Below are 27,500 nucleotides of genomic sequence, written 5' to 3'. Positions count from 1 at the left end.
ACACACACACACACTTGTAGTTGAGTGTCGGTGTTTGCCGTCACCGCTGTATCTAACTTCATCAGCACACGTCCTGAACTCAGAACTCCGACGCCCAAGACGTAACACATTTCAGGTTTTATTTCATCACAGCTCTTATTAATGAAGGCTTCTTTTTGGGTAACTTTTTCAGAACGTATGTTAAAATTAAATTCTGAGATTTTCCTGTTCTAAAAATAAAACCTAGAAGTATTCACGGACGGAAATATTCGATCGTAGACACGTATTCTAAACATTTGTGTAAATTTGTGTAAACATTTGTTGTCCCACCGTACGGGACCTAGAGACACGTGAGGCATTAGATTATGATTGATTTTTCATGATTTTTAACACCAGTAGATCAATGTTGGTCCTTGAAGGCAATTTTTTTTCCTTTATAATTTTATATCCCAGTTATATTATTTCACACTGGATTACAACACCATTTTTTTTAATGGTGCAGCTGTCATATCCTGTTGTACAGGGATCACCACTCTCACTCTTCTTGCTCTTACATATTTTAGTGCTTTCCACGCTCCCAATCCATCTGGTACATCTAATCAGATAATTAATAATCAATTAATGAACTAACCGCCCTTTCTGAGGGAACGTGGGTGTATTACATGGAGATGTGGTAGCCAAGTGGTCGAGGTGTCGGACTACCGGTCGGAAGGTCCGGCAATCTGCCTCAGCTGGACCCTTCTGAACATCGCCCTTAACCCTCTGTCGCTCTGTTGTATAAAATAAAAGTAAGTCGCGCTGGATAAGGGCCATAAACGTTGCAAACATAAAATTATAGAAGGGAAGACACTAAAATTTGCAGGATAATTGGATACTTCAGGTACAGGGTTGGGAAAAGAAGGGAACATTGTGTAGACATAGCCATTGAATTGGCACACACACACACACACACACACACACACACAAAGTCCTATTCAACCCTCATCCTACGTATTTTAATACCCTAAAAATTATGTCCCAGCTCACAAAAGAGCTTTATTGAGGACCACCGGGGTACCAGTGACTAGAAACGGTGCTAAAGCATTCCATTTTATACCACTCAATGTAAGTATCGTTTAAGAAAGACCATTATACATCACGTGAAACATATCGCTGTTCGTATATTTTGTCGCTCTCTACATAGTCGTATTAATTACTTGCTTTATTTTCTTACCCTGACAGAACAAAATGTACAAAAACAACTATTTCCATATTTTGTTTTGTCTGTTGTATGCTCACAAACACACAGGGTATACTTTTCTGGGCCAGTTCTGAGAGACACACACACACACACACACACACACACACACACACAAACACACACACACACACACACAGAGGCTGAAGGAAAATGAAGGTTGTTCACATGTTCCAGGAGAAGAGCTGTATGTAAGCTTCCATGTGACTGATCCACTCAGGAATAGCATCACAGTCAACAAGGCATAGTTTAAATCCTTTCCTGTTGCAGCAAACAATTACAAATTGAACTTACAAATGTGTAAAAAAAAAGTCAATTGCATTTTTTTTTTGTCATTGTTCATCCTTTAATTGCATTAAAGCACTAATTATGTAGGATTTTCTGTGTAACTTTGTTTTTTTTCTAAAAATAACATCAACGCTTTTGCTTCGCTTCTCTCTTCACACGTCATCACGGGACATTAGCCTAAGGCTTATATTTTGCCCAGTGTATGACAAGTGAGACACCGAAGTCTATCCAAGAACAAAGCTGTAAAAGTAGCTGACTGTAGGACGCTTGTGAGAAGATCCAAGCGAGCAGCAGTTTAACCCAGTCGCTGGATTATTATGTATGGAAGTACAATCCATGTTCATGAAGTATTCAACAAAGAGTTCGGTTATAAATAAAATGCTAGCTGCGCGGTTGTTCTTTCGGCCGCTCCCTGGTCGGGGACGCCACAGCAGATCGTCTGGTCCGCATATTTGACTCGGTACGAGTTTTTTTTACTTCAGCTGACTAAGGATCGGCAATGAGAGTTAGCTCTTCAGTGGCTGGGTTAACTTCCTGCCCGGGAATCGAACCCGGGCCACAGCAATGAACAGGCAATCACAACGATCCCGCCACTGGACCTCCAGGAGGCATAATACTAGCTACATGTCAGTAAAATGAGTAAAAATATGTTTGTCCAACAACAAATTAAACAATGCTACATAGAAGTAGGACGGCTAATAACTATAATTATACTGTTAAGCTTATTTAGTTAGACAGCAGTGTTATTACCATTGTAATTTACAGTCACAGACGTCTTTATTAGGATCACCACAGCTCGTTTATGCAATTATAAAATCAGCCAATCATGTGGCAGCAGTACAGAAACACAACGTTATGGCAAGAGCTTGACATGTTAACATCAGACATCTAAACAGGGGATCTCAACGATGTGCCGTGGACGTTTGTTCAAAATGGGCTGGTTTGAGTGTCTCAAAGATTTTCACACACAACCGTGAGCATCAGCCGTGCTGGCAGAAACACCTCGTGGAAGTCCGAGGAGAATTATTGGACTGTTCACGCTGACAAGAAGACTAGCATAACTCAAGTAAGCACTCTTTGTAACTGTGGTGAGTGAAAAAGCATCTCTAAAACACACAACATTTAAAACCTTAAGAAGGATGGACAACGACGGCAAATTATGACCCGTTTCCCAATGATTTCATGTGCTGAAGTACAGTTGTTCCTGTTAGCATGGGCGCTAAGTACAGTATGTGTACTGTATACATGTATTGTGTCTTTGCCAACCACTTACAGGAAAGTCACAAGTAGGCCTGTGGTATGATGGAGTCAGTTTGCATGTTATTGCAAATAAAACCCTCTCCTTGTTGCTTTCATTCTTCCCTGGGCGCTTCTGGTATTGCACAAGTTTCGTTTTTGAATGACATTATCTATAATTCAGTGATACACAGCTAAGGTCAAAGCTCTAAAGTAGTCATAGTTTGAACAAGAAGAGGTCTCAGAGCTCATCAATTTTTAAATATCCAGGAACTCTACCGATTGCAGCTGCAGTATTTCTAGTAGTTATTTCCACTCTAGCATTTAAGAAGAACTATAGTTTTAGACGTGGAATCACAAAGCTGCTCTGACTTGGAGGATGTGATACCTTAATGGTTAAAGTGTTGGACTACTTATCAGAAGGGTGTAAGTTTGAATCCCAGGTGCACCAAGCTGCCACTGCTGGGCCCCTGAGAACAGCTATCAATGCTTAAGAGGTATAAAATGAGCTAAAAAATTGTAAGTGGCTCTGGATTAGGGTGTCTGTCAAATGCCGTAAATGTTAATGGAAATGACTGCAGACCCTGAGGTCTAGATAATGGGGTTTCTCAGTTCTAGTTCAGTACGACCGGAGCTGTGACTTGGGCGAGTCAAAGACTGATTCATCTCAGCAGCTAATTAACAAGCTCTGCAGGAAAGCATGACCAGGATGGGAACTGTGGAGCTCTGCGTTATAGGCAAGACTCAAAACACCTGAACTCATGCTAGCAGCAACTGTGAGCTAGTGGAGGTCAAGTAAGATATGGCATTTGGCAGACCCTTTATCCAAGAGCGACTCATATCAGACATATCATGCCTCTTTGTCACACGATTCTCAATCATCTGTAGCGGTTTAAAGCCGTAGATTACACTGTCGAGAGGTTTCTCATGAGGTCTGTGTGTCTGGATGAGAATAAATGCATGACGAAAGAAGGAAGTTTCGTGTATTAGTGTACCTGTGCGCCAGGTATGACGGCATCATATTTTACCCCAGACTGAAGGATTGAAGGTATAACTATCTTTATGAATGGGATGACTATAAAAACGCCTTTATCAAAATGTCAAGACGCATCTCATAACCTTTGAGTTACTTACTTGCAATAGACTGTTACACTGCTGCCATCTGGTGGCCATCGATACACATGGCATACAACTTTAACGAATTGGATTTGTCCAGATTTCTCATACAATACACACCAACTACATGACATATCTCAACACTGTAAAATGCATCACTTAAAAATCTCTTATTACATATTATTATTGTTGTTGATATAAGTATGTACTGTATTGTACTGTGATGCAAACACGGTCCCATGGGTCACAGCACGTATTTCATGACTGAGATTTAACAAACACTGCTGGTCGCATTGCTAATATTGACCAGTGCTAAATACCGTCACATGATTTTATGTGTCCAAACAAGATGGGATCATAGCAGAAAAAAAACATCCAGCCTGTACAGTCTGAATCTTTAAAGTACTGTTCCTCTTATGTTTCTTACCTACTTGATTTACACTAATGTTAAACTAAAGAGACTGGCATCATAAAGCTCAAGGTCAGTAATGACATCATCGGTATCGTGCGTGAGAGATGATTATTTTAATGAACGTCATGGTGCCACGCAATGACGCCACTTTTCCATCTGATTGAGGTAATTCTGTTAAAGTGGTTAAATAACAAGTTCCGATTAATCATTTACAAATTATGAAGAACAGTTCTGGAAAATGTATTACTTACAAGGAAATGTATTTGATTCTATAAAATGTGTAGAAATAAATAAAACGTTAGGAGATAAAAGGCATAAATACCTTTGTTTTAACATTTATTGAACATCTATCTACATCATAATACATAAAAAATGATTTATCATCCTTTCCAGTCTGTTGGGAAAATTAGCTACACACAACTTAGGCTAAGTTTGTATCTGTAGTCTGTGACAATAAGAAAACAAACAACAACAACAACAAAAATACTTCCTTTTTTGTGGTGAATTGATTAAATCCTACAGGTTTGCTTTAAGTAGCACAACGTGGGCAGTCATTCATGGTGCAAGTTCACAACAATATACAATCCAAACCTCTGCTCGCATGGCAAGGAAAAGGACGCACTAATAAAACTGTGAAATATATTGTATAGCCGAAAGTTTGTGGACACCTGACCATCACACTCATATGTGGTTCAATTTCAAACAAAGCTAACATAGAATGTCTGTGTGTGCTGAGGCATAACAGTTTCCCTTCAGTGGAACCAAGAAGCTCAAACCTGAACCAGCATGACGATGCCTCCGTGCACAAAGCGAGCTCCATAAGGACGTGGTTTGTGAAGGATGGAGTGGAAGATCTCCAGTGTCCTTCACAGAGCCCTGACTCTGACTCTGACTCTGACTCAACCCCACTAAACACCTTTGGGATGAACTGGAACACAGATCGAACCCCAAACCTTCTCACCATCCCAACATCAGCGTCTGATCTCACTGACGTTCTTATAACTGAATGAACGCAAGACTCCTTTTCCCAGAGGAGTGGAGATTATTATAGCAACAAAAGGGGAATAAATCTGGAATGGGATGGAAGAGGGTAGAATGGTCATCATTTCTAAATGATTTGCTGGGAAAAAAAAGAATGCAAGTGACATTTTAATGGTTTAATGATTGAAGTGTTTCAAAGATTCTTGATGTCTCACAAAGCAGAAATTTGTAGAGGGTTTATATTAAGTATGGCATGAGCACGGATATAGAAAACCTGTAGAAAATTCAGTGTAATTGAAACATAATACATTTTCAGTAAAGTAAGTTACAGTTACAGGTTATATTAAAATAAATGGCTGCCGTTCTGGTAATAAATTAGTGGGCTGTGTTAAAACACAGTCTGACCTCATTTCAGCAGGTGACCTTCTTTTCTGGTGTAAAATAAATGATGAATTAATTATGAAATGTCAGGTAAATATATGAGATATATCATACAAAATTATGAACAGTCACTGGCTCTATGGAAGTCTTACTTTACCTTCTTCTTAACAAAATACAAATAGTTTGCAACACAAAACAGCAAGGCAGTACGATGTGAAACAACTACTAGAGTGCACTGTTGTGTCTGCTGTGTCTGTAGTGCATTAAGAAGATTTCTGTTCTGATGACTGTTCGCCTCACCTAATGTCATACTGCCTCATAAACAGAACTGAGAGTCAGGCACACATCTCACTGTTTATACTAACTAACAGCTCAAATCTGAAATCAGGTTCCCATGGAAACATGTTGATTAAATTGCAGTGCAAGAGTTATAGCACATCTAAGTGTGTGTGTGTGTGTGTGTGTGTGTGTGTGTGTGTGTGTGTGTGTGTTTGTGTGTGTGTGGGTGAGAGAGAGAGAGAGAGAGAGAGAGAGAGAGACTCAAAGAACCGACTCATTCTTGAATCACTAGGCCTTTTGTGAGCTACTGTTTACATAGGATACCGTGCATTTAGTTTTGGAATGAGACACAGCCCACTGACAGAGGGTCCAAATTAGACCCTATTGGGAATGAGTGTCTTCCAGGGCGGGGGATCTAGTGCATTAACCTCTCTCTCTCTCTCTCTCTCTCTCTCTCTCTCTCTCTCTCACACACACTCACACACACACACACACAGTTAAAATGCTCTCACCTCCCCTGTATGACCCACTGATTAACTTTCTCTACTGTAGACACACTTGGTGCTCTTCTCTGACTCTGACTCTGACTCTGGATGATCAGCCCAGGTGACATGTCGCACTCAGTCCTCCCGCTGGAGTTACAGAACGGCCATGGAGTCGACTCCGATCCCGACGACTCCGATCCCGAGGATATTTACCTGCGGGACAGGCGGAGGGCCAAGTCCTTACCTGCTTACCCCGAGCAGGCCAATCTGTTTAGCCGTCTCTCTCAGTGCTGCAGGAAGAGGGTGAAGTTCGCCGACGCACTCGGCTTGAACCTGGCCAGCGTGAGGCACTTCAGCATCACCGAGGATCCCCATGTGCCCTCCGAGGTGTTCGCGGCGCTGCGCGCTCTGCCCGTGCAGCACGAACGCGAGCAGTGCGGCGACCTGCGCGCAGGCTTTCCCTCTGCTCGGGACACTGCGGTGGAGATGAGGCTCGCACCGGCGTACGAGATGAGACTCGCGTCAGAGGTCACGGAGGCGCGCGCAAACCGCTGCGGGGTCGCCTTGGAGAGGGCCTCCGTGTCCGGCTGGGCCGTGCGCGGCGTCATACTCGCAAATGTCCTGGATAACAGCGAGGCAGACGTCGGGGTGCGGTACACGTTCAACAACTGGGCGTCCTTCGCTGACGCGCACGCACTGCCCGTATCTGGAGAATGCGTGCGCGAATGCCAGAGGTTCTCCTTCACTGTGCACACGCCTCCTTTCCTGGACCCGGACGCGAGTGTGTACTTCGCCGTGTACATGAGGACTGACCGCGGGGAATTCTGGGACAATAACGACGGGCAGAACTTCTGTGTGCAGTGTGGCCGCATGCTGTAAACCCCAGGAGTAAAAATATACTCAACTGGACTGAAACATAGAATTATGTACTAGTTGGACAGAGCGGGTTCATGCAAAGACACCAGCAACAATTATTTATAATAGCCTATTTTTAATAACTAATTTACAACAGAGAATATTTTTGACAGACAAGAGCTTCTACCTGACTTGACCTTAAAGGCCCAAGTAAGCTATTTTCACATAGTGTGTTTCTTTGTGTTCCAATACACAACTATTACAGTAACTGTATATATTTACCTATCAGCAGGTGTGGTGGGGCATTTGATTTCTGTGGTCACATGAGATAAACACTGTATCTACCATGGCACGAGTCACATTCAGATCTAACGCTGCATTTGACTCACACTCTGAATGACTGACCTCCGACTAGATAAAACCAAAGAAAATCCTAATCGGAACGTCTGGAAAGTCAAGACCGAGCTTAGAAAGTGACGTCAAACCAACGTGGTTGCTCACAGCATCAACTGTAATCAAAGTAGCACTTCTTTTACCTTTAAATGAGTTCTAGTGTATATACAAGTCACTACTTTAGATCGATCGACATACAGATATAACACTGATGAACGCACAGCTTCGAGGAGGTACAGATACGTCACTCGTTGAAGTTATAGCTGGCTAGATTGTTGCTTAAAACCGTCGAGGCATCCGAATTCATTTCCCACTTTTGCAGCTTGAACGTACAGATCGATGATGTAAATGATGTAAAAATGATTCAAATTTCAGATATCGTAAATTAGAGTTCATTTGAATGCAGGATAATTGATGCCAATGCCAGGAGTAGCTTCAGTGTGAACTGATTATTTTAAGTAAATTGGTCAGCAAAATCTGGCATCTGGTTTAGATCAGTAACATTTTTTCTTAATGTCTCTAAAAAAAAACCCCAGCAAAAGCAAATACTGTGTTAAAAAGACTAACCTGGATAATGTTTTCGAGTGGGTATCAGTATCCCGGGTTTAGAACCGCCTTCCTTTCCTAAACATGTTAATTCATTGCTTTAACATCCTCCTAGCTGGTGACTGCTTCAACTTCTTCAACACGGATGTGTTCAGTGGATTTCATGGACCTCCAGTAAAGTGCACAATTTTCTATGACGACCCCATAAAGATGGAAAAAATGTATATTATGTAGTTTGACTAAAGGTTTTTTTTTTCATTGTAAAATATAGACTTCAAACAGCAACTTGTGCTGTTGTATGGATTTTAGCTATTGATTGTAACATAACTTTTTAAGTTCACAATACTACGCATGCATTTAAGTAACTATAATGGTAATAAATGGATAAAAGCTAAAATAGGACAAACATGCAATTAAAATTCTTGAATTTCTGTCTGTTTATTGTATTTTCATGGAATATTAAAAAAAAAAAAAAAATGATAAAGGAAGAGCTTTTGGAAAAAACCCCAAAAACCTGGATATAGTGTTAACATCCATTTTTTTGTGATTATGTAAAATTCTGCAAAAAAAAGACACAAATTCTGCTTCATTATACAATTAGCAGCAATGTGTTAATCATCTCAGGAGCATACAGGAAAGCAGATTATTTCACGTGAAGTTACACTCTGAAAAAATGCTGCATCACATTTTAAACTACAAAGTGTGCGATCGTGTGTCCCGTCCTTTGAGATAGACATACGCTGTTTTAAATCGTTACTATCCAAAGGTACAAAAGCTGAGCAATGGGGCTCAGAGATAAACGTGGAACACTCTTGGGAGAGAAACAAACTATGGTGCAATAACTGTATAGCGGGTTTGGGGGAAAAGTTCATTTGAACATAAAGCACAAAACCCTATGTTTGGTCAGACATTGATTGTAGATGTGGAAGAGAACAAGTTTCAAAACGTTTTAGGTTATTAATACATGAAGGAAATAGCTGTAAGATCTTTATTTAACCGTGAACAAACCTTCATGAGTGCAAGAAGATGAAAACTAGGTGTATCTACTGTGCTGGCAGTTTATAAACCATCAATTTTTTATCGGTTTATTTCTCCCTTCTTGTTGTTTCCCGTTGTAAGTAATGAAATCTCCTCTCTTAGCTAACGAGAATGGATTTTCCTGAACCGTCCATCACGCCACACTGATTTATTCCGACCACTTTGATGTTCGCAGCCTTCAAGCTGCATTTGTTAATCTGTACAAGACATGAAGCTCCATTAGTACATTGTTTTTTTTCTGCTCGATTTGTAGATGATGTGGAATTGAAGCTTGTTTCTCACATACAGTATTACAACTGACAGCTTCATTACCCATCAGACAGTTGCTGAGATAGGGTGGTATAGCATGAGGTAGCCTGGTGGTTAAGGCGTTGGATTACCAATCGGAAGGTTGTGAGTTCGATCCCAGGTCCACCAAGCTGCCACTGTTGGGCCCCTGAGCAAGGCCCTTAACCCTCGATTGCTCAGCTGTATAAAAATGAGATAATGTAAGTCGCTCTGGATAAGAAGAAGTACAGAGTAAGGCTCCAGTTAACGTAGCTCTCTCGAGATAGATGACGGATGAGCATCTAATGGAAGGTTTCAGGAGGATGGTCAAAGTCTGACTCAGATATACGTCGTGTTAGCAGTATAATTTACAGCTTTCTTTTCCTGACTTTAAAGTTAGCAACCAGATTGTGTAATCTTACCAGATTAGATACTTAATCTCTTTGTGTTGGAACGTTACAGTGTTGTAGTGCCACATAATATTTGAATTCATTCTCATGCGTCACTTTTAGATAAAAATAATGTAAAGTGATCTGTATTGTAGAAGCAGTAACAGTGGCAAAAGTTTGTGACATTTAAGACAAAATCAGGAAGACAAAATATACTTCATATAACAGATAATAGAGGTGCTTGGTTTTGTAAATTTATTATGTTAAGATTTTATTAGAAGGGGAAAAAATAAAAATGTTAAAAAATCAAATAGCTATTTTTTGTAAATGTGGTTTCCTGCTATTTTTGTAAATGTGGTATTGAATCATAAACTGTTGCCTTGTTACTAAATACAGAATGTGGGTCATTTCATTTATAAACTATTGGGAAATAACTCTCTTTGTTTTGGCAGGTAAACAGTGATCTTTAAATAAATTAGTATTTATTTTTCTTCCACTCTGAAATCAAGAGCCATACAAACTTGTGCACTGAATTCTTTTCTTTTCCTTTTGAGACTTAACATTCAATTTTTCATAAACATTTAATAAAACAAAATACAAATGTTCGTTAAAATTTCTCAATGACTATGTAGAACTTTTTCTATGTCACCTTGAGGCTTTTATAGGAAAAGGACAGAACTAGAAGCCATTTCAGTGTCCAGTGGATCCCGGTTGGATATCGTCCTCTCTCCGAGCCTGCATTTAGCCTTACGAAGCATTATGCAACATGATCTTTAAACCATTAGTTCAATGGGTCAACTCAACCTAAAAACTAACAAACGAATCGATTTTAAACCTTCAACCCTGATACCCAATATCACATGTTCAACTTTAGGTGAAAATTATTACCGATATTAAACCGGTCGGTAATAAGACATCTCACGGTGTCTTAAAGCAACATACCTTTAATGAAACAGGACAAATAATACATACATGACATGTATCTACAAATGTAATTAAGACAGAATCCTAAAGGTGTAAGGCTGTAACAGCAGGCTGTGTGGTGTGTGTGGTATGTGTTGTATTTGCACTTCAGCACAGTTGACGTTATAAAGAAGCAGTATGGGTGAAGGTGATCTCGGAATATTGAATGTATACAGCATGCCACTGCCTGAACGATGGCATCATCATCATCATCATCATCATCATCATCATCATCATCCAAACTAGTCCCGAATGTACAGAGCCAGTGGTTTGCTGAATAGCCTTGATCCACCTCCACAGAGAGCATCGTAGTTCACCCATGTCCAATCAGTTGAATTTCTTCGGCTCGGATTCCACTACGGTCCGTTGAACCTCGTACATCTTTCCTATGGCTGCCTGTGCATTAAGAAAAAAATCGAGACTGTTAAAATTTAGATTTCCACTTCATGTACATTTCCACCACAGATATGATTTGCTCCCTATGTGTGAATTGTGCGAATGTCTCCAGCACATAATGATGCATAGCTTCATAAGTCTTTGAGCACTTGCACTATTATCTTGCCTTTCTGGCAGCCAGACAGTTGATTAGCTTTAGTTTCAAACACAGAAACCACACTTGCATTAATGAAACCCAAACTTTTCAGCCCAAGACACCAACAGACCTGTTAACTTTGTGTCATTTAAACTCACCTTTATGGGCAGTATTATAAACTGGAAGAGACACATCACGCAACAGTGTAAAACAAGCGCCTGGTTCATATGACACAAACTTTCTTTAATTTCTCAGCGAACTCCTTTGCATTAAAGTGAGCTCTGTTAAACTGGAACAGGACGTGGTTTTCTGTAAAGAAAATATATGAAAATGAGTATATGACTAAACAAAATGAGTAAAACTTTTTAACTCCACCACCACCATCCGATCGTCTTCCCTTTATATTATTACTAATTTGTGTACATTTTTAAATAAAACTTCATACAGCATTTCAGACTTCTGACTTTGACCTTGATGTGATCTTGACCCTTTTTGGATCAATTCCAAAATCTTATCGGTTCAATTGTTAACATTTAACTTCTACAAACGGAAAATCAGTCGCTCTTGAGAAAAAATACAGATAAGGACAGAAAGAAACAAAAAGAGCAGCACGCAAATGTATTCATATGCAGCGTTCACGCCATTTGAGTTAAGGTACTAACTCAATTTACTTTAAATTCTGGACTGTCACTGTCACTTTAACTCTGGACTTGCACAGCACGGTGCCACTTTATACACTATATACACTATTTACACACCATACTGCACCTGGACACTTTAAGGACAATCTTTAAAAAAAACCATACACATTTATGTATATGTATATTATATATACATTATTTCTCCACTTATATTTTCATATTTTATATAGTTTTTTTTATATAGTTTATACTTTTTTATTTTTTATTTATCTCCTTTTGGTTTTGATTTATTTTTTTATCCTAAATTGCATTCCCTTTTTTTTAATGCTTATATACCGGACAGACGCAAAAAGCATTTCGCTGCATGTCGTACCCTGTATGTATGTGTATGTGACAAATAAAATTTGATTTGATTTTAAATAAAATTTGATTTGATTTGATTTGAGGTAGATTCTGTTTTATTTCAAGAGTATTAAGTATTATTACTTAATACATCAATGGATTACAAACATTTCTCTAAAATAAATGGGAAAATTGGGAAAAAGAATATAAAGTAAAACATTTGCACTTATCCACTGACGGTAATTCACAAATAAACATTTGAAACAAATCAAAGTCCTACAGTGTCCAAGATTTTGTACTGTACTCTATGTGAACACAAAACTAAACAGGACAGAACAGTTTTAGTAGAGAGTCACGTGGTTTGAGGAGGCATGAGGACAAAATCAGGAATGATATTCCACAAGAAAACCAGATCAATAATATCCACAATGCAGGAGTGTAAATAAACACTATTGGGGTCGAAGCCGGCCTGAAATGACCGAGATCGGATTGGGCATTCTTCAATCCGAGCCACTGACATTATTTAACACTGTGAACGTCTGTGATGTCGAACGACATGACGTAAATCATGCGTGTAAACGCACGACCCGAAAGTTCGCTGGTATCAGAGGTGAGTACTATGAATGCATCTCAAATGTGCAGGTTTTAATTCAATTTAGTCTGTAATATAGAGCTTTAATCAGTGATTTTTAAATCGTTATGGAAAATTTGCTGACATTTAACATCAGAACTCAGTACTTTAGGAGCCAACAACATTGTTCACTAAACCCGAAAGTACTTCGTTTCATCTGATGCACCAAATCTATTCCCGAAAACCCCAAGAGTCCTCAGAGTCCTCTCAAATATTTGCAGTACCGGCAGAGCAGTTTCTAACTGTACAGTACGTTGCTTTGCCTCACAGAGCAATATGAGGTTTGGTGTACGTGTGTGTGTGAGTGTGTATGCTGGAACATAGCGTAGTCCAGAGGCGTGTTATAATCTCAGTTTGATGCCAAGGGTTCACTGCTGAAGCTTTAGAATCACATGGTGTACTAAATCAAGTGTCAACAGGGCTTTGTGGTGTGTGTGTGTGTGTGTGTGTGTACGAAGGGAACAAATACTGACCAATAAACTCGGTGTAAACAGAAGTGTGTGTGACAGCGTGTCCCATCCATGCGGCTGGAACAAAGTGGGGACTAGGACATAACAGCAACACACTAATAGAGACACTACTGTACATACCGACACACACACACACACACACACACTAAATTGTTACATAATATAATTTACAGCCATGTAATATTTAAAAGCCAAAATCATGTTTTTTCATTCATTTTGTAAACAAAAAAACCCCACAAAATTAGTTTTAAAATATTTGAAATTACATACAGAAATGAAGACATATTGTCTAAGAGTAAGGATAACGGTTCGCCACAAACTAGCAAAATGAATGCAACGCCTTAACGCAACTTGCCAACTTCAATTCTGCAAGTATTTGGACCAGTACAGGAGCGACAAACACCGTACTTACATAAGTTATTCCCTCAGTAGGTGTTTTGATGGTGGTGATGGAGAGCTCTATTCAATCCAAAATCAGCCATAAAAGTTTAACTGGTATGAGATCTTATGAGAGTGAAGACAATAACATATGATTTCCATTATTTCTATCCTCATAAAACCATTCAAGAGAGCCCTTGTGTCCTGTGAAAGGGGGCGGGGTCATCCTGGCAGAGACTCCTCCCATCAGGATAGAAATGATTCATCATAGTATAAAGGTGATCCGTCAGGTGTGAATGTGTGTGTGTGTGTGTGTGTGGATCCTGTGGAACTCTGACAAGGATAAAGGGGTGACTAAAGATGAATGAAGAAATAAATGAATTTAGAAATAAAAGTATTTCTCTATAAGTTACTGTAAATCTTTATAGTCATTTTACATTTGGAGAGTTTACCAATCAGAATTTTCATCAGATTACACTACTGGAGCTCGGCACTCACCGTTCTCATAAAAAGCAAATCTCCAGCCTGCGCTTTTGCTCAGTTTATCCCCAGGTTATGTCCCTAATAGCTTTCGATTCCTTCAGTGTTTCAATAAAAATATGCTGCTTCTGCGGTGCTTACGGGCTCCAACGTGGGTTTAAATGATGCTATAAAAAAGTCCTGCATTCGATAAAAAGAAATGCTGCAGGTTTCATCTTGCAATAGGTGGGACAGAGATTGCAAATGTTCAAGTTTATATCTTTTAATTGCCAGTGTGGGCTGGGCCAACTGTGCAACACACACACACACACACACACACACACAGACACAGACACACACACACACACACACAAACACACACACACACACAGACACACACACAGACACACACACAGACACAGACAAACAGACACAGACAAACAGACACACAGACAGACAGACAGACACACAGACAGACAGACAGACAGACAGACACACACACAGACAGACACAGACAAACAGACACACACACACAGACACAGACAAACAGACACACAGACAGACAGACACACACACAGACAAACAGACACACACACAGACAGACAGACACACACACAGACACACACACACAGACAAACAGACAGACAGACACACACACACAGACACACACACAGACACGCACACAGACACGCACAGACACACACAGACACACACACACACAGACACACACACAGACACACACACACAGACACAGACACACACACACAGACACAAACACACACAGACACACACACAGACACAGACAAACAGACACAGACAAACAGACACACAGACAGACAGACAGACAAACAGACAGACACACACACAGACACACACAGACAGACACACACACAGACAAACAGACAGACAGACACACAGACACAGACACGCACACAGACACGCACACAGACACGCAGACACACACACACACACACAGACACGCACACAGACACGCACACAGACACGCACACACAGACAGACACACACACACAGACAGACACACACACACAGACAGACACACACACACAGACACGCACACAGACACGCACACAGACACGCACAGACACACACAGACACACACAGACACACACAGACACACACAGACACACACACAGACACGCACACAGACACGCACACAGACACGCACACAGACACGCACACACAGACACACATGATTTATTTACATGAAGCAGTGGAACACGTGGTGTAATAAAGGAGAATAGAAGATAGAGTCACAGCTTGGTAGTAAAGCATCTCTACTGAGAAATAGTGAAACATCTCAACATCTCATCCCATTTCTTCTGGAGAACTCAAATTCTTCCCAATGCTCCAGATACTCTGACTGATGCTCCGACTAAACGCAACATGTGGCCACTCTATTAATATACGCCCCGGAATAAGTAAAGGAGCCCATTTGTTATAGAGACAGTCTGAAACGTGCAGCGGATTGCCACCCTGCGGTGGGAAAAACAGCACCGGTGCTGGAAAAGATGCACAGTTAGCTAAGGTGAGGTAAGGTTTCATTTGTCAAACTCTAACGAAGGAGAGTGCTGAGGTCCATTTTTGCACGCCTTTGTGAAAAACGCTCTCTGACACGGACCATCTGTCAGTTTGAGCAGCTCGCCTTGACACCTGCCCATAACCTCCTGTTCAGAGGAGCTGCAGAGGCCCATGGGAAAGGAGCACAGACTGATGGCGCTTAAACAGGATGCTGACGGTTAGAGAGGGTGAGAGAAGTACAGCTGGAAAACAATATAGTCCATCATCCAAAGAATGAAGCACAGTAATAAAGAAAGCTGGCACCGCCTTCTTAATGAAGATGTCCTCGTTCGTAAGACGCTTTATTCAGAAGTTAACAAAGAGCTATAGCCTTAATCGGGTTAGTGGATTCTGGTGTGTGTATGTTTTGTGCTCTACAATTTTCCTGAAAGATAGTTTTTGGTGTTCCGTATGTTTTATTGTCGTTTGCAAGCTATTGATGTCAGAGCAAGATAGAGCAAAATGATAACGAGTGGCAATTAAATAAAAAACATTTTAAACAGGTGTTCAACCAAACACCTAAATGTTAAAAAGTGCTTATTAACAGCAGCTCTGAGATCGTATACGCTTCAACCGATACTTCGTTAAAGGCGGGTAACATCTCTTAGCCGGTTCTGTATCAGTTCAACACATCCACCATCAAGAGCATGATATCAGGCATAAGAATCTTAACAAATGAAAATCTATAAAATATTTTAGCTAGTATTTTCTTTTTTACAAGATTACATTAAAGTAATTAAAATGAATTTAAATAAAAGATTTCAAGATTTCAGGTCTCATTCTATTGGCAGATAATTTGATCTCTTCTACAAGTGAATGTTAAAAATGAAGAAAAACACAGATCGCTAGAAATAGATTTAATTCTCTTCTATTTGTTTTTTGTAGTATTATAAATTTAAGGTATTTTCACTTGTTCCAATAGATTAAATGTTGACTTCAGTGTCTGTGTGTAATGTCTGCCTAATTATTTTCCCATTTAATTGTAATTGTCACATATAAAGTGTGATTTCAGAAGTAAGAGACCGGTATACAAAGAGACACACACAAAAAAAACAAAAAGATCCAGTTTGCTTCCAAAAAAACCTTGTTCCAAATTGGCGCCTAAAAACTTATGACTGGCAGCGGGTGTGGATAGTGACCTTTTGTTTGTACATTAAATGTCTCTAACACACACACACACACACACACACACACACACGACACACACGACACACACGACACACACGACACACTACTCCATCCAAAACACAGCCCTGCCAGTTCTGTGTGCGTGACGGCTCGGCGATGAGCACGATCACGTACACAACAGTCCTCTGCACTCCTGTAACCTTTCTCCAAACCCCCCCCCCCCCCCCCCTCCCATCCCCAAACACACACACAAACACACACACACACACTGCAGTGCCTCTGGTGGTTGTTTTTTTTTTTTTCCTTCTTTTCTTTCTTTTTCCAGATCCATTGGTAGCAAAACTCTAAAGCAAGATCAGAAGCGAGAATTATTCTGAAAATATTCAGCGATTCAGCAAACAAGAATGATTTGACTAAGACTTACCACGGCAGCCAAATTTGCATTACTTACAGAATATCCGAGTCATCCGAGGCTGCTTTGTATGCTAAAACTCTCGGGACATCCCCAATGTCATAACAGTACAGAAAAGTACAGTGTCAACAGCCCATATCGAAGCTGAGAGCATCTCTGTGTACTCAGCTCACACAGTGCCTCCGTAGCCCTTTTTTCACCTGGCATCAGCGGGCATGCAGGATACACAGGACCCCAGGGAGGCACCTGCTACAAAACAGAACAGCTCTCTCCTGAAAAAATGTTTGACACTGCACTTTAAGTCCTGCGGATCACCGCTGCCTGAAAGCAACGGTGCAGGAAACGGTAGTGAGAAGGAAACAACAGTTTAGAAGTGTTTCTTTAACAAGCTAATACAACAGAGAGAGAATAAACATGGCCGGTAGAGTGACCGTGGAAGTTCTTAAGTAGCTTTGCAAATATAGTACTTCGACTGGACACTAGACTGAAATGCGAAGCGTAATTAGCATGCGCTGCATCCTTTACAGCCGACTGCTGCATCGAATCTCTGGAGTCTCACTGGAACATTAACAACCTGAAGAAAAAGACAAGCGAACAAGAGAAGAAGTGAAGCGCTTCCACAACACACACATGTTTTAAATGCAAACAGGGGATGTAGCTCGGTGGTGGAGCACATGCTTTGCATGTATGAGGCTCCAGGTTCAATCCCAGATCATCTACACATTGTTGACACCCTTAAGGGCAGTGGTGGTTTGAGTAGCTTATGCTCAGCGATGTTTCCTTGAAGGATCAGGGTTCAAGCCCCAGCACTGAAAGGCGGCCACTGGTGGGCTTTTGTGCAAGGCCCTTAACCCTCTCAGCTCCAGGGGCGCTGCATCACGGCTGACTCTGTGCTCTGACCCCATACTTCAAAGCTGGGGTATGCAAAGAAAGAATTTTGCTGTAACGTATGTTTTTTAAAGCATAAAAAGGTTTTGGCCAAGTCTCTGGCATACTCTGGTCTAAAACACACATTTTTACAAGCAATCTGACCTGAGCCAGTGTCAAACAATTTGCTAGAAAACAAAATCCACATTTTAAGTTACTCAGCCGGATTTGTAACAAGTTAGTAGCTTAACCACAGTGAAAGAAAATGGTCTTTGCCAGATCGGAAAAATGTTGAATCCACGATGGAGCAGGTGAGGTCGACTTCACCGACCACACGTCCTGTGCTTGTGTTTATTTTTTACACTTTGCCTTATTTTAACCTTTTTTAAAAAAAAATTTCACGACTATAACCAGTTTTATTCCTATTGTTTTACATGCTAAATATTGCACTATCCACCACTCCATACACGCGCATTGTAAATACACGCTTCATGTATAAAATAAATGCTTGTATGCTACACAGTGTACACGTTAGTAGAAACAAACATTTCGAAATTAAGCAAATTAAGAAATGATGTCTCGAGTGATTATAACAACATGAATGGCAACCTTTCACTCTGTGCGTTCTGGACCTCATCTTATTACATTTACATTTACGGCATTTAGCAGACACCCTTATCCAGAGTGACTTACAACTGAGCAACTGAGGGTTAAGGGCCTTGCTCAGGGGCCCAGCAGTGGCAGCTTGGTGGACCTGGGGTTCGAACCCATGACCTTCCAATCAGTAGCCCAACACCTTAACCACTGAGCTACCACATCCCTTTATTACTGCATAATAACACGGGAGCGAATTAGAGTAAAATATTATTTAACAAGCAAAAAAAAAATGCTTAGCTCAGTGGGGAGATGATGTCACTTTAAGGTCTGTGTTTTTGGAGTAAAGCATGTAGATGCACTACCTGCATACAATGTGGTAGCTCATTGGTTCAGGTTATTGAGCTACTGATCAAAAGGCTGAGTTTGAATCCCAGAGCCACTAAGCTGCCACTGCTGGGCCCCTGAGCAAGGCCCGAAACCCTCAATTACTCAGATGTATGCATGCGACAAATGTAAGTCGCTCTTGATAAGTTTGTCAAATGTCATAAATGTAACATGCACGTTCAGGACACAAGTGAGTAAATAGTGAGAAGGTGGTAATGAAAACAAAATGGCTTTTTTAAACACGATCTGTCATGTTTAATGTTGACAGACAGACATACTGCAGTACACACAGAAGCAGCCACACAGGACAAGACACACAAATAAAAAGACACACACACACACACACACATACACACAGAGAGAGAGAAACGCATACAAATTCACACATGCAGACACAGATACACAACTGCAGATAAGTAGATAGGGGCACACACAGATCTACTATTAAATCTTAATAATATTTAATTATTATATAAAAAGAGAAACAAATCATCTTATAATAAGAACACGCAGCTGAGTGACCGATACAGAGGTCAGGGATCATCAGAAAAATCAACTCCAATCGTCATTAGTCTTCATGTTCAGCATATTTAAGGCCATAACCTACGTTCTTAATTCCCGTGTACAGAACCTGTGTGACTTGACGAGCCTGGGTGTGACTCCTAAGAGAGCCATGACTCCACACATTCTCCCAGCTGGTGTGAAGACAGATGTTTGCACGGTATTGTAAAAGACGAAATGACAGCTGGGTTTACATCAAGGTGAGAAAACACCCCGAACAGGGAGAATCTAAGCGAGTAATATTTCACTCAGTCGCTTTAAATCTGTCTTTTCTCTTCTCACCCTTTCCTGTTCACATTATCTCTATCTCTCCACCTCTCCCTCTATCTTGTGCTCTCCGCTAATATTGTGCTACTCTGCACTAGCACCTGAACGTTGCCACTTGAACGTAGTTCATTCACATCTCCAGCTGTGTTCGTTTAAGTGTGTGAGAGTGTGTGTCTTTGTGTGTGTGTCTGTGTGTGTGCGCACGTGTGTAGCTTCTCTGTAAATCTCCACTAGAGGGCAGCAGCAGCTTATACTGTAAACACACACACACACACACACACACACACACACACAAATACACTTGTCCACTAGTGGAAGGGGCGGAGTCATGGATGGAGGTGGCACGGTTTCGAGCCAATCAGTATGCGGTAAGCATATTCATGTTAATTGATGCGGCTGCAGCAGGCACCCAGTGTCACACTGCAGATCCCCCTAGTCTCCCCTAGTGGAGAGAAGGAAATCACAGAAGTATTATAATTCTTTTTACACACACACACACACACACACACACACACACACACACTCACACACACTCACACACAGCTGAGAACATCCAGACATGTGGGTGAATGTGACTAGCATATAATGTGTCTACACTTAACAGAGGAGGAGTACCGACATGCGAAAGGTTACAATGAGCTTTTGAGAAAAAGCATGCGCACACGTCGTGATCGGCCCTCACGTCTCCCACCCGTGAAACGTTTCATAGTCCAAGTGTTTGCTTGCAACCAAAATTCTCAGTGTGACCTCAAAGCCTGCAGAGTGGCGAAAAAGCCGATCAGGAGCCTCCTACACTCACAGAAGAGGGGTGCTGCAGAAATGAGAGCAATAACAATACAAATACAATTCCTGTTTTCCACATGAAGAGAGGACAAGCTTATTATTGCCGTTTTAACGCCCGCCAGTCTGTTTGCTGTAATAATGAAGAGGAAGAATGAGGAATAAATCAGCATCCGAATGCTGAATAATCACAGCAGGCTGAACAGTACTTGCGCATGCCAAACACTCAGGGCCTTGTGGGTATTTGGGCTTTTTCTAATCATGTACACGACCCACACAGCCAGGTCGCTGGAGAACCGAGAACGCAGATCTTCTCACGGTTCACAGACGAACCCAGTCACGCATAATTCACTGCAGGCCTGGCTTTTTCATCCCTCCTAGGAGCAGCTATTTTTAATCTGATACTTAACATTTTACCACCAGGCAAGTGAAGCGGTTTTCCAGCTCCAACGCTTAGCAGGTACGGGTTGCTGTGGAAACGGCATTCAGACAAGACGAAAATCTCAGAAACCATGTGAACGCAGAAAACTCGGATTTGCTCCGTAAAGCTCTTTGGGACTTTTCCAAGCATCCATCATTAGGTTCGGTATAGCACCAATAAATCAATAACTTGGTGCTGTGATGCATCAGGATGTACATGGAGTTACCATATCACAAATCTGATCATTTTCCTAGAACAGCACATCTGGAAGTTTTTTATTCTTTGCACATGATTTTACATGAAATCGCTGACGATCATCACCTCATGCTTTTTAACCAGTTCCATTTGTAGATCATCTGAGAAACGATTTCTTTTCACTTACACTATAGCAACTATAAGCAGTCGTTACTTCACCAGCCTCTCTTTATCTCTCTCTTGACGTTGACATGTTTGTAAAATAATCCCATAACCTTTGGGATGTGATGCAATACTTTTAATGAGGTAATGCCTACAAGTCTGGGACCCTTGGTATCCTTGGTTCATCGTCAATTTCTCTTTCAAACCCACATCGGGCTTCTACCAGATTCTTCCTAACCACACACAGGAACCCAAACCCTCCCTACAGTAAATGGTGCAGTAAGGTGAACCTCCGCTTTCTCCCGGCAGGCCTGAGAGTGGCCGTGCTGAGCGTATGTGAGAAAGGCAGGATATCCCACCCTGACATGGGAGAGCCGATTAGCGTTGCTCTGGGGCTCCTTAATCTGCTCCGATTTCTTACAGCAGCACTGCACCAGAGGAGGCTGTGCCCTTGAAAGAGAGAGAGAGATGCAGAGAAGAACGAGGGATGCATATGCATCATCATACACCACATGATTACACGGATAATAATTAGACTCTCTTGTACAAGTGTACATCAGGCATCAGTCTTTTTTTTACATTTATTTATTATTATTTAGTTCTGGTTATCAGACATCTGAACATGACCAGGATCAGTAGGTCTCAAATCGCACAGGTACAGATAAAAGCAGGGCCCTTTAAACCCCAGGGGTTCCAGACATTTATTTATTTGTGTTTATTTTATGTACTTCCTTACTTCGTCTACTTCATTCATTTGTTTCATTTGTTCATCCATCCATCCATCCATCCATCCACCAAACCATTCATTATCACCTCAATTCATCCATACACCAATCATCCTCCCTCTTCCTTCTATTCATCTGTCCATCAACACACCAATTATCCATCCATCCATCCGTTCATCCATCCATCCATCCATCCATCCACCAAACCATTCATTATCACCTCAATTCATCCACACACCAATCATCTTCCCTTCCTTCTATTCATCTGTCCATCAACACACCAATTATCCATCCATCCATCCATCCTCAATCCATCCACACATCAATTATCCATCTTTTCTTCTATTCATCTGTCCATCAACACACCAATCATCCATCCATCTCACCATTAATGAACCAATTATCCATGCATCTAGACATTCATCCATCCAATTATCAATCCATCCATCAATTATTACATTTAAATTTCTGGCATTTAGCAGACAGTGATTTTTTTTATTTCAATTTACACAACTGAGCATTTGTTGTGGGTTAAGGGCCTTGATCAGGGGCCCAGCAGTGGCAGCTCTGTGGAGCTGGGATTCGAACTCATGACCTTCCAACCACTGAGATACCACATCCCATAATTGTACCATAATCCATCAATACATCACATATCCTTCCTTCCTTTCATTCATTTGTCAATCAACACACCAATCATCCATCGATCCTATTTATTTACTTACTTATTTATTTATATTTGCTGACTTGTCTTGGTTGCATATACTTATTTCTGTCTTGATTTCCTTCCGTCCTCCTCAACCTCTATCCAGATGTCTAAACTATTTATTAATTAATTAATTTATTCTGAATGATTGTTCTTACAGTACTTATTTCCTTCCTTCCTTCAATCCAACAATTATCCATAAATTACTTATTTACATTGTATATACTTCAATATTTATCTTACTTACAGTATATGCATCATATATCCATCTATCCATGTTATTGATTATTTCTTTATTGTTTCGTATATTTATTCATTTTTTCATAAATAACTACTTACTTTCCATTCATCTATCAATATATCCATCCATCCATCCACTTGATTTATTTCTTTATTTTTAATCAAATCAGAAGTGCTGTCTCAGGCACAGCGTTTTTACTTTTATTGTAGCTAGTTTGGGTTTTATGGATGGTACATACTTCAGAAATAAGTTCTAGTTATGTAGCTTTGTAGAACATTCTGTTTTCCTATTTAAGCTTAGACAAAAATTTTGTCGCTGTCGGGCGGAATCCTCGTATCTCCAAAACCGTTATTTTTCAGGAAATTAAAAAAACGCCGTACCTTATCTGCAGTGCACAGGGTTTAGTCTGCGTTGCAGTGGATTGTCTTGCGCTAAATTCCTGTCCTCAGACGAGCACCAGAACTAGCGGGGGTCAAGATTTTTTTTCAGAAGACGTGTCGATTCGTTGCGACTCTTCTTGAGGAGAAATATGTCGCGAAGCTCTCCCGCGGAGTGAGGAAGAGGTGGACAGTTGAAGTGTCCAATGGAGTTATGAGATTTGCGCTCAAGCTATTTTCAAGACTTTAGATTGGTTAATAACTTGTAAAAATAACAGACCCACGTGGGGACTGACCAATAGCATCGATATGTGAAAAAATATGAAATTGACCAAATTTGGACATACGAGGTTTCCGCCCGACAGCCACGATATATAAAATTTTATGCGGCCCAGGGCTTTCGAGCCACATGCACCAAATTCGGATATGTTGTAGACCCTGGTCTATTACTTTTCTAAGCGATCCGAGTACCGGTACTTCCGGTACCTGATCTCAAAGTGGCCTTTTTTCCCATAGACTCCCATTATGAACTTTGGAGGTTTATAACTCGGCAAGCTTTCGAACTATCTACACCAAACTCGGCCAGCTCCTTTAGGGTGATACTCTGAACAAACTTTTAACTTGGTGTACCGACTGGCCTTTCGGTTGTGCCGCAGCCCCGCCCCCAAAATATGCAAAATCAAAAAATTGACATGTGACATATCAAAACACTCAGAACAATGAGGGGAACTTCCTCACGTGTATTCTGATGACGTCACGTGATTTCACGTGAAAATAAATAATTTTGCACAACATGGGCATGTGATGTATCAAAACACTCAGCACAATGAGGGGAACTGCCTCGCAGGTATTCGGATGACTACACATGCTCATCTCCACTTGCCTCCAAATGTTTTGGCACCCTATCTTTCTGTCCACTTGCCTCCAAAAGTAACACTGACCCTTATGTCCACTCGTCTCCAAAAAGCACCGGCCTTTGCGAATACTTTCACCGTCAAAGCCAACATCAAAGTTTGTTGTGACGAACTTTACAAATCTAGTTATCTAATTAAATCTTCTCTAAATATATTTTTATTAAAGTTTGCTTAAATAAGTAAAGATGATGCTTTATAACTGCTTAACATGGGTAATAGTTGAACATTTAGTCTGTGCTCATAAAATAAAATCTGTGATGCAAAAACCTTTATTTTTTAAAGACTGAAAAGAGGTGTGCGGCTGCAAAAAAGTTTGAGAATCCCTTGTCATATTTTATCTCCCTGACTAATATACAACGATAAGGAGAAGATCTGTGAATATAGTTAAAAAAGAGAAAGGCAGACCGCCTGGCCACTGATGGAGCTCGGTTAAGCGGACCTAAGCCCGTCTTTGCGTCTCCGGAGGTGAGATGTATGGATGCACACGAGGGTAAAAATGCAGCAATATGCTTACACAGAGTTTCTGACAAAATGACAAATCCTCTTCTACAGCGCAGGTAACAGTCCCTCTCTCTTTCAGACACACGGTCCTGATTTAGGCACTGCGTGTTCCACGTCGCTCTGACTTGTATGTAAGAGCGAAGGCTGCTGTTAAGACCCGAGGCTCTATACACACGTCGGCTCATTCCAGCGGTTGGCCGTGGCATTCATTACAGTTTAATGATGTGCTAGCAGTGGCCTGTTCCAGCACTAAGCCTTGCCATTTCCACTGGAAAAGACAGGCTAATGGGATTCAGTAGAAAATGCCTGCAGGCTGTAGAACTGTGTGTGGGATGGAAGCCACCTACACACACACAAGAACGCACGCACACACACACACGCACACACACACGCACACACACAAGACACCCACAAAAACAAATTTCAGGCATGTATCGAGGACACCAACTTTCACAAAGCATTCTGAAACTGATGTAGCCTCGGACACAAACCTTAAAAGAGTGCGTATACAGCGAGAAGATCAGTGCAAGGTCAAAGCCTGATGAAGCAGCGTAAGGATTGGGAGGTTTGACAAAAATATCATATCACGATTCTTAAAGACATATCTACGATGCACAACACTTATCACGTCAGCTCACAAACTGCCAGCAATGCAGCACAGGAAAATTGTTTGATAATTTAATATCTACAAATATTTTAAAAATGTATTGATAAAATGTAAAGTTTTTATTATTATTATTAAAAAAAAAGCAAATATTTATAAGTGTAAAGAGGAACATTTTAAAAGATTTTACAATTTTTAACGAGTACTAACTTTTAATAATAAAAAGAAAACCTATAAAAATCAATGAGATTCATATTATTACATTAATAACATAATTTATTGCAAATTTCATATTTTATCATCATCATCATTATCATCATCACATCACTCTCTCAGCCCTAACTAGGTTTAAGATTTAAATTAAAGTACAGACAAAAGCGCTGACTAGCTAGCACACCTTTCTATTCATTAAATAAATAAATAAATAATGGTGCTGCATGTCGGTCATTCAATCGCTGTGTTCCTGTGTGTATGTGTAATAGTTTTATTCCTATGAGACCCCATGCTACAAGGCTGAACCATAACAGTTTCATAATAGTAACCCAGAATTACTGATGTAGCAGATTTTTTTTAAGCCCTTCTCATTCAACACTATGACCGGCCATCTCTATAAATACAGTCCCTGCATCACAGCACTGCCGTTTGGTTTATAGTCTTCCTTCAGGTGGCTACAGTACAACCTAGTAAACATAAAAAGACTAGTGTCTGCTGTTCTTTGTTTATCTTACTATAAAAGAAAGAGAAAGAAAGTGGTGGGATTTCGGAGATCATGTTGAGGGCATGTGTCTATCTGGGAAAGCAGGAAAGACATTTGCGAACGTGGGAAAGGAGAGCGGAGCATAATGTGTGAGGGATAATATACAGCAATGTGTGTGTTTGTGTGATGGGAGGTCATTGTCAGGATAAACAATTCAGAATTTCACTGCAAGGACCAAAGAAAAAGACACCTCCTGCAAGGACACCTCTCTCTACACTCCTAGACCTAAATGCTGTCTTATGGAAATTTTCACACTTGGCTTTACAGTCCCGGGTAAACAGATTAGAAGTGGCGAGCCGAGGCACGTAGCACGTCACACCGCATATCTATTAATGCATCTTCAGGCCACTTGTGATCAGATTTCCATTCACTTGTGAGCAGACTCCACTGGAGAAAGACACATCATAATCTGCTGCACTGAATAATGTGAATTATACATTCAAGTTGAAATGCCCTGTCAATCAATTACAGACTGTAAGCAAGTGTACAGACTAAAACTTTTTAATCACATGGACTTCTAATAAAACTGCTAAACGATTAAGAGATGAATTGATGAATGATTCTATGACAAGCATCTGCTTTCGTGTCTGCTCTTATATAGTCACCTTTACAAATTAGCCTAGTGGCAGAGATCTCTAGGGCTCAGAGTGATTTTGAAATGGTCCTGAAAGTGAAGGAAAGTGGTAGCTCAGTGGTTAAGGTGTTGGATCGGGAAAGTTTGAATCCCAGCTTCACCAATCTGTTGCTGCTTATCCCTTAACTGCTCAGTTGTATAAATGAAATAAATGCAAGTCACTCTGGAGAAGGGGGTCTGCCAAATGCCATTAATATAAATTTATGTATTTTCCAGCAAGGGTGATCATGCAGTCGATTACTGATCCTTCGCTGCATGTACACATTAGAAACAAGACCACATCTTAATGTGGTTTCAGTGGGATGCATGTTAATGCCAGGTTTAAACAGGCCTTTGAGAGCAGCTAGGCTTTTGCATTAGTAGTAATTTGACTTAATGTCCCTCCTTTGAA

The 27,500-nt window shown here is 40.6% G+C and overlaps 3 protein-coding genes across 3 annotated transcripts in view; 2 read left to right on the top strand and 1 right to left on the bottom strand.

Moving 5' to 3' along the window:
* LOC132845559 (cytochrome b5) overlaps positions 1–1,593 on the top strand; it is an 8,939-nt gene extending 7,346 nt beyond the window's left edge. Inside the window, exon 5 of the mRNA XM_060869622.1 lies at positions 1–1,593. This exon is cut by the window's left edge and continues 144 nt beyond it. The gene's annotated coding sequence lies outside the window, so the exon portion shown is untranslated.
* Positions 1,594–6,409: 4,816 nt separating this feature from the next.
* On the top strand, positions 6,410–8,619 carry ppp1r3g (protein phosphatase 1 regulatory subunit 3G). The gene has a single exon (XM_060869630.1). The coding sequence runs from the start codon at positions 6,503–6,505 to the stop codon at positions 7,271–7,273; it is 771 nt and encodes a 256-aa protein (XP_060725613.1). The 5' UTR covers positions 6,410–6,502; the 3' UTR covers positions 7,274–8,619.
* A 2,191-nt stretch (positions 8,620–10,810) lies between these two features.
* The window catches only part of LOC132845565 (LYR motif-containing protein 4B), a 57,363-nt gene continuing 40,673 nt past the window's right edge, over positions 10,811–27,500 (bottom strand). Inside the window, exon 3 of the mRNA XM_060869631.1 lies at positions 10,811–11,241. Coding sequence (XP_060725614.1) covers positions 11,173–11,241 — 69 coding nt within the window. The 3' untranslated portion in view covers positions 10,811–11,172. The remainder of the gene's footprint in view (positions 11,242–27,500) is intronic.

The sequence above is a fragment of the Tachysurus vachellii genome, chromosome 5, assembly GCF_030014155.1.
Source record: "Tachysurus vachellii isolate PV-2020 chromosome 5, HZAU_Pvac_v1, whole genome shotgun sequence".
NCBI lineage: Eukaryota > Metazoa > Chordata > Actinopteri > Siluriformes > Bagridae > Tachysurus > Tachysurus vachellii.
The sequence above is the reverse complement of the archived record's forward strand: the minus strand, read 5'-3'. Positions and strand labels throughout refer to the sequence as shown.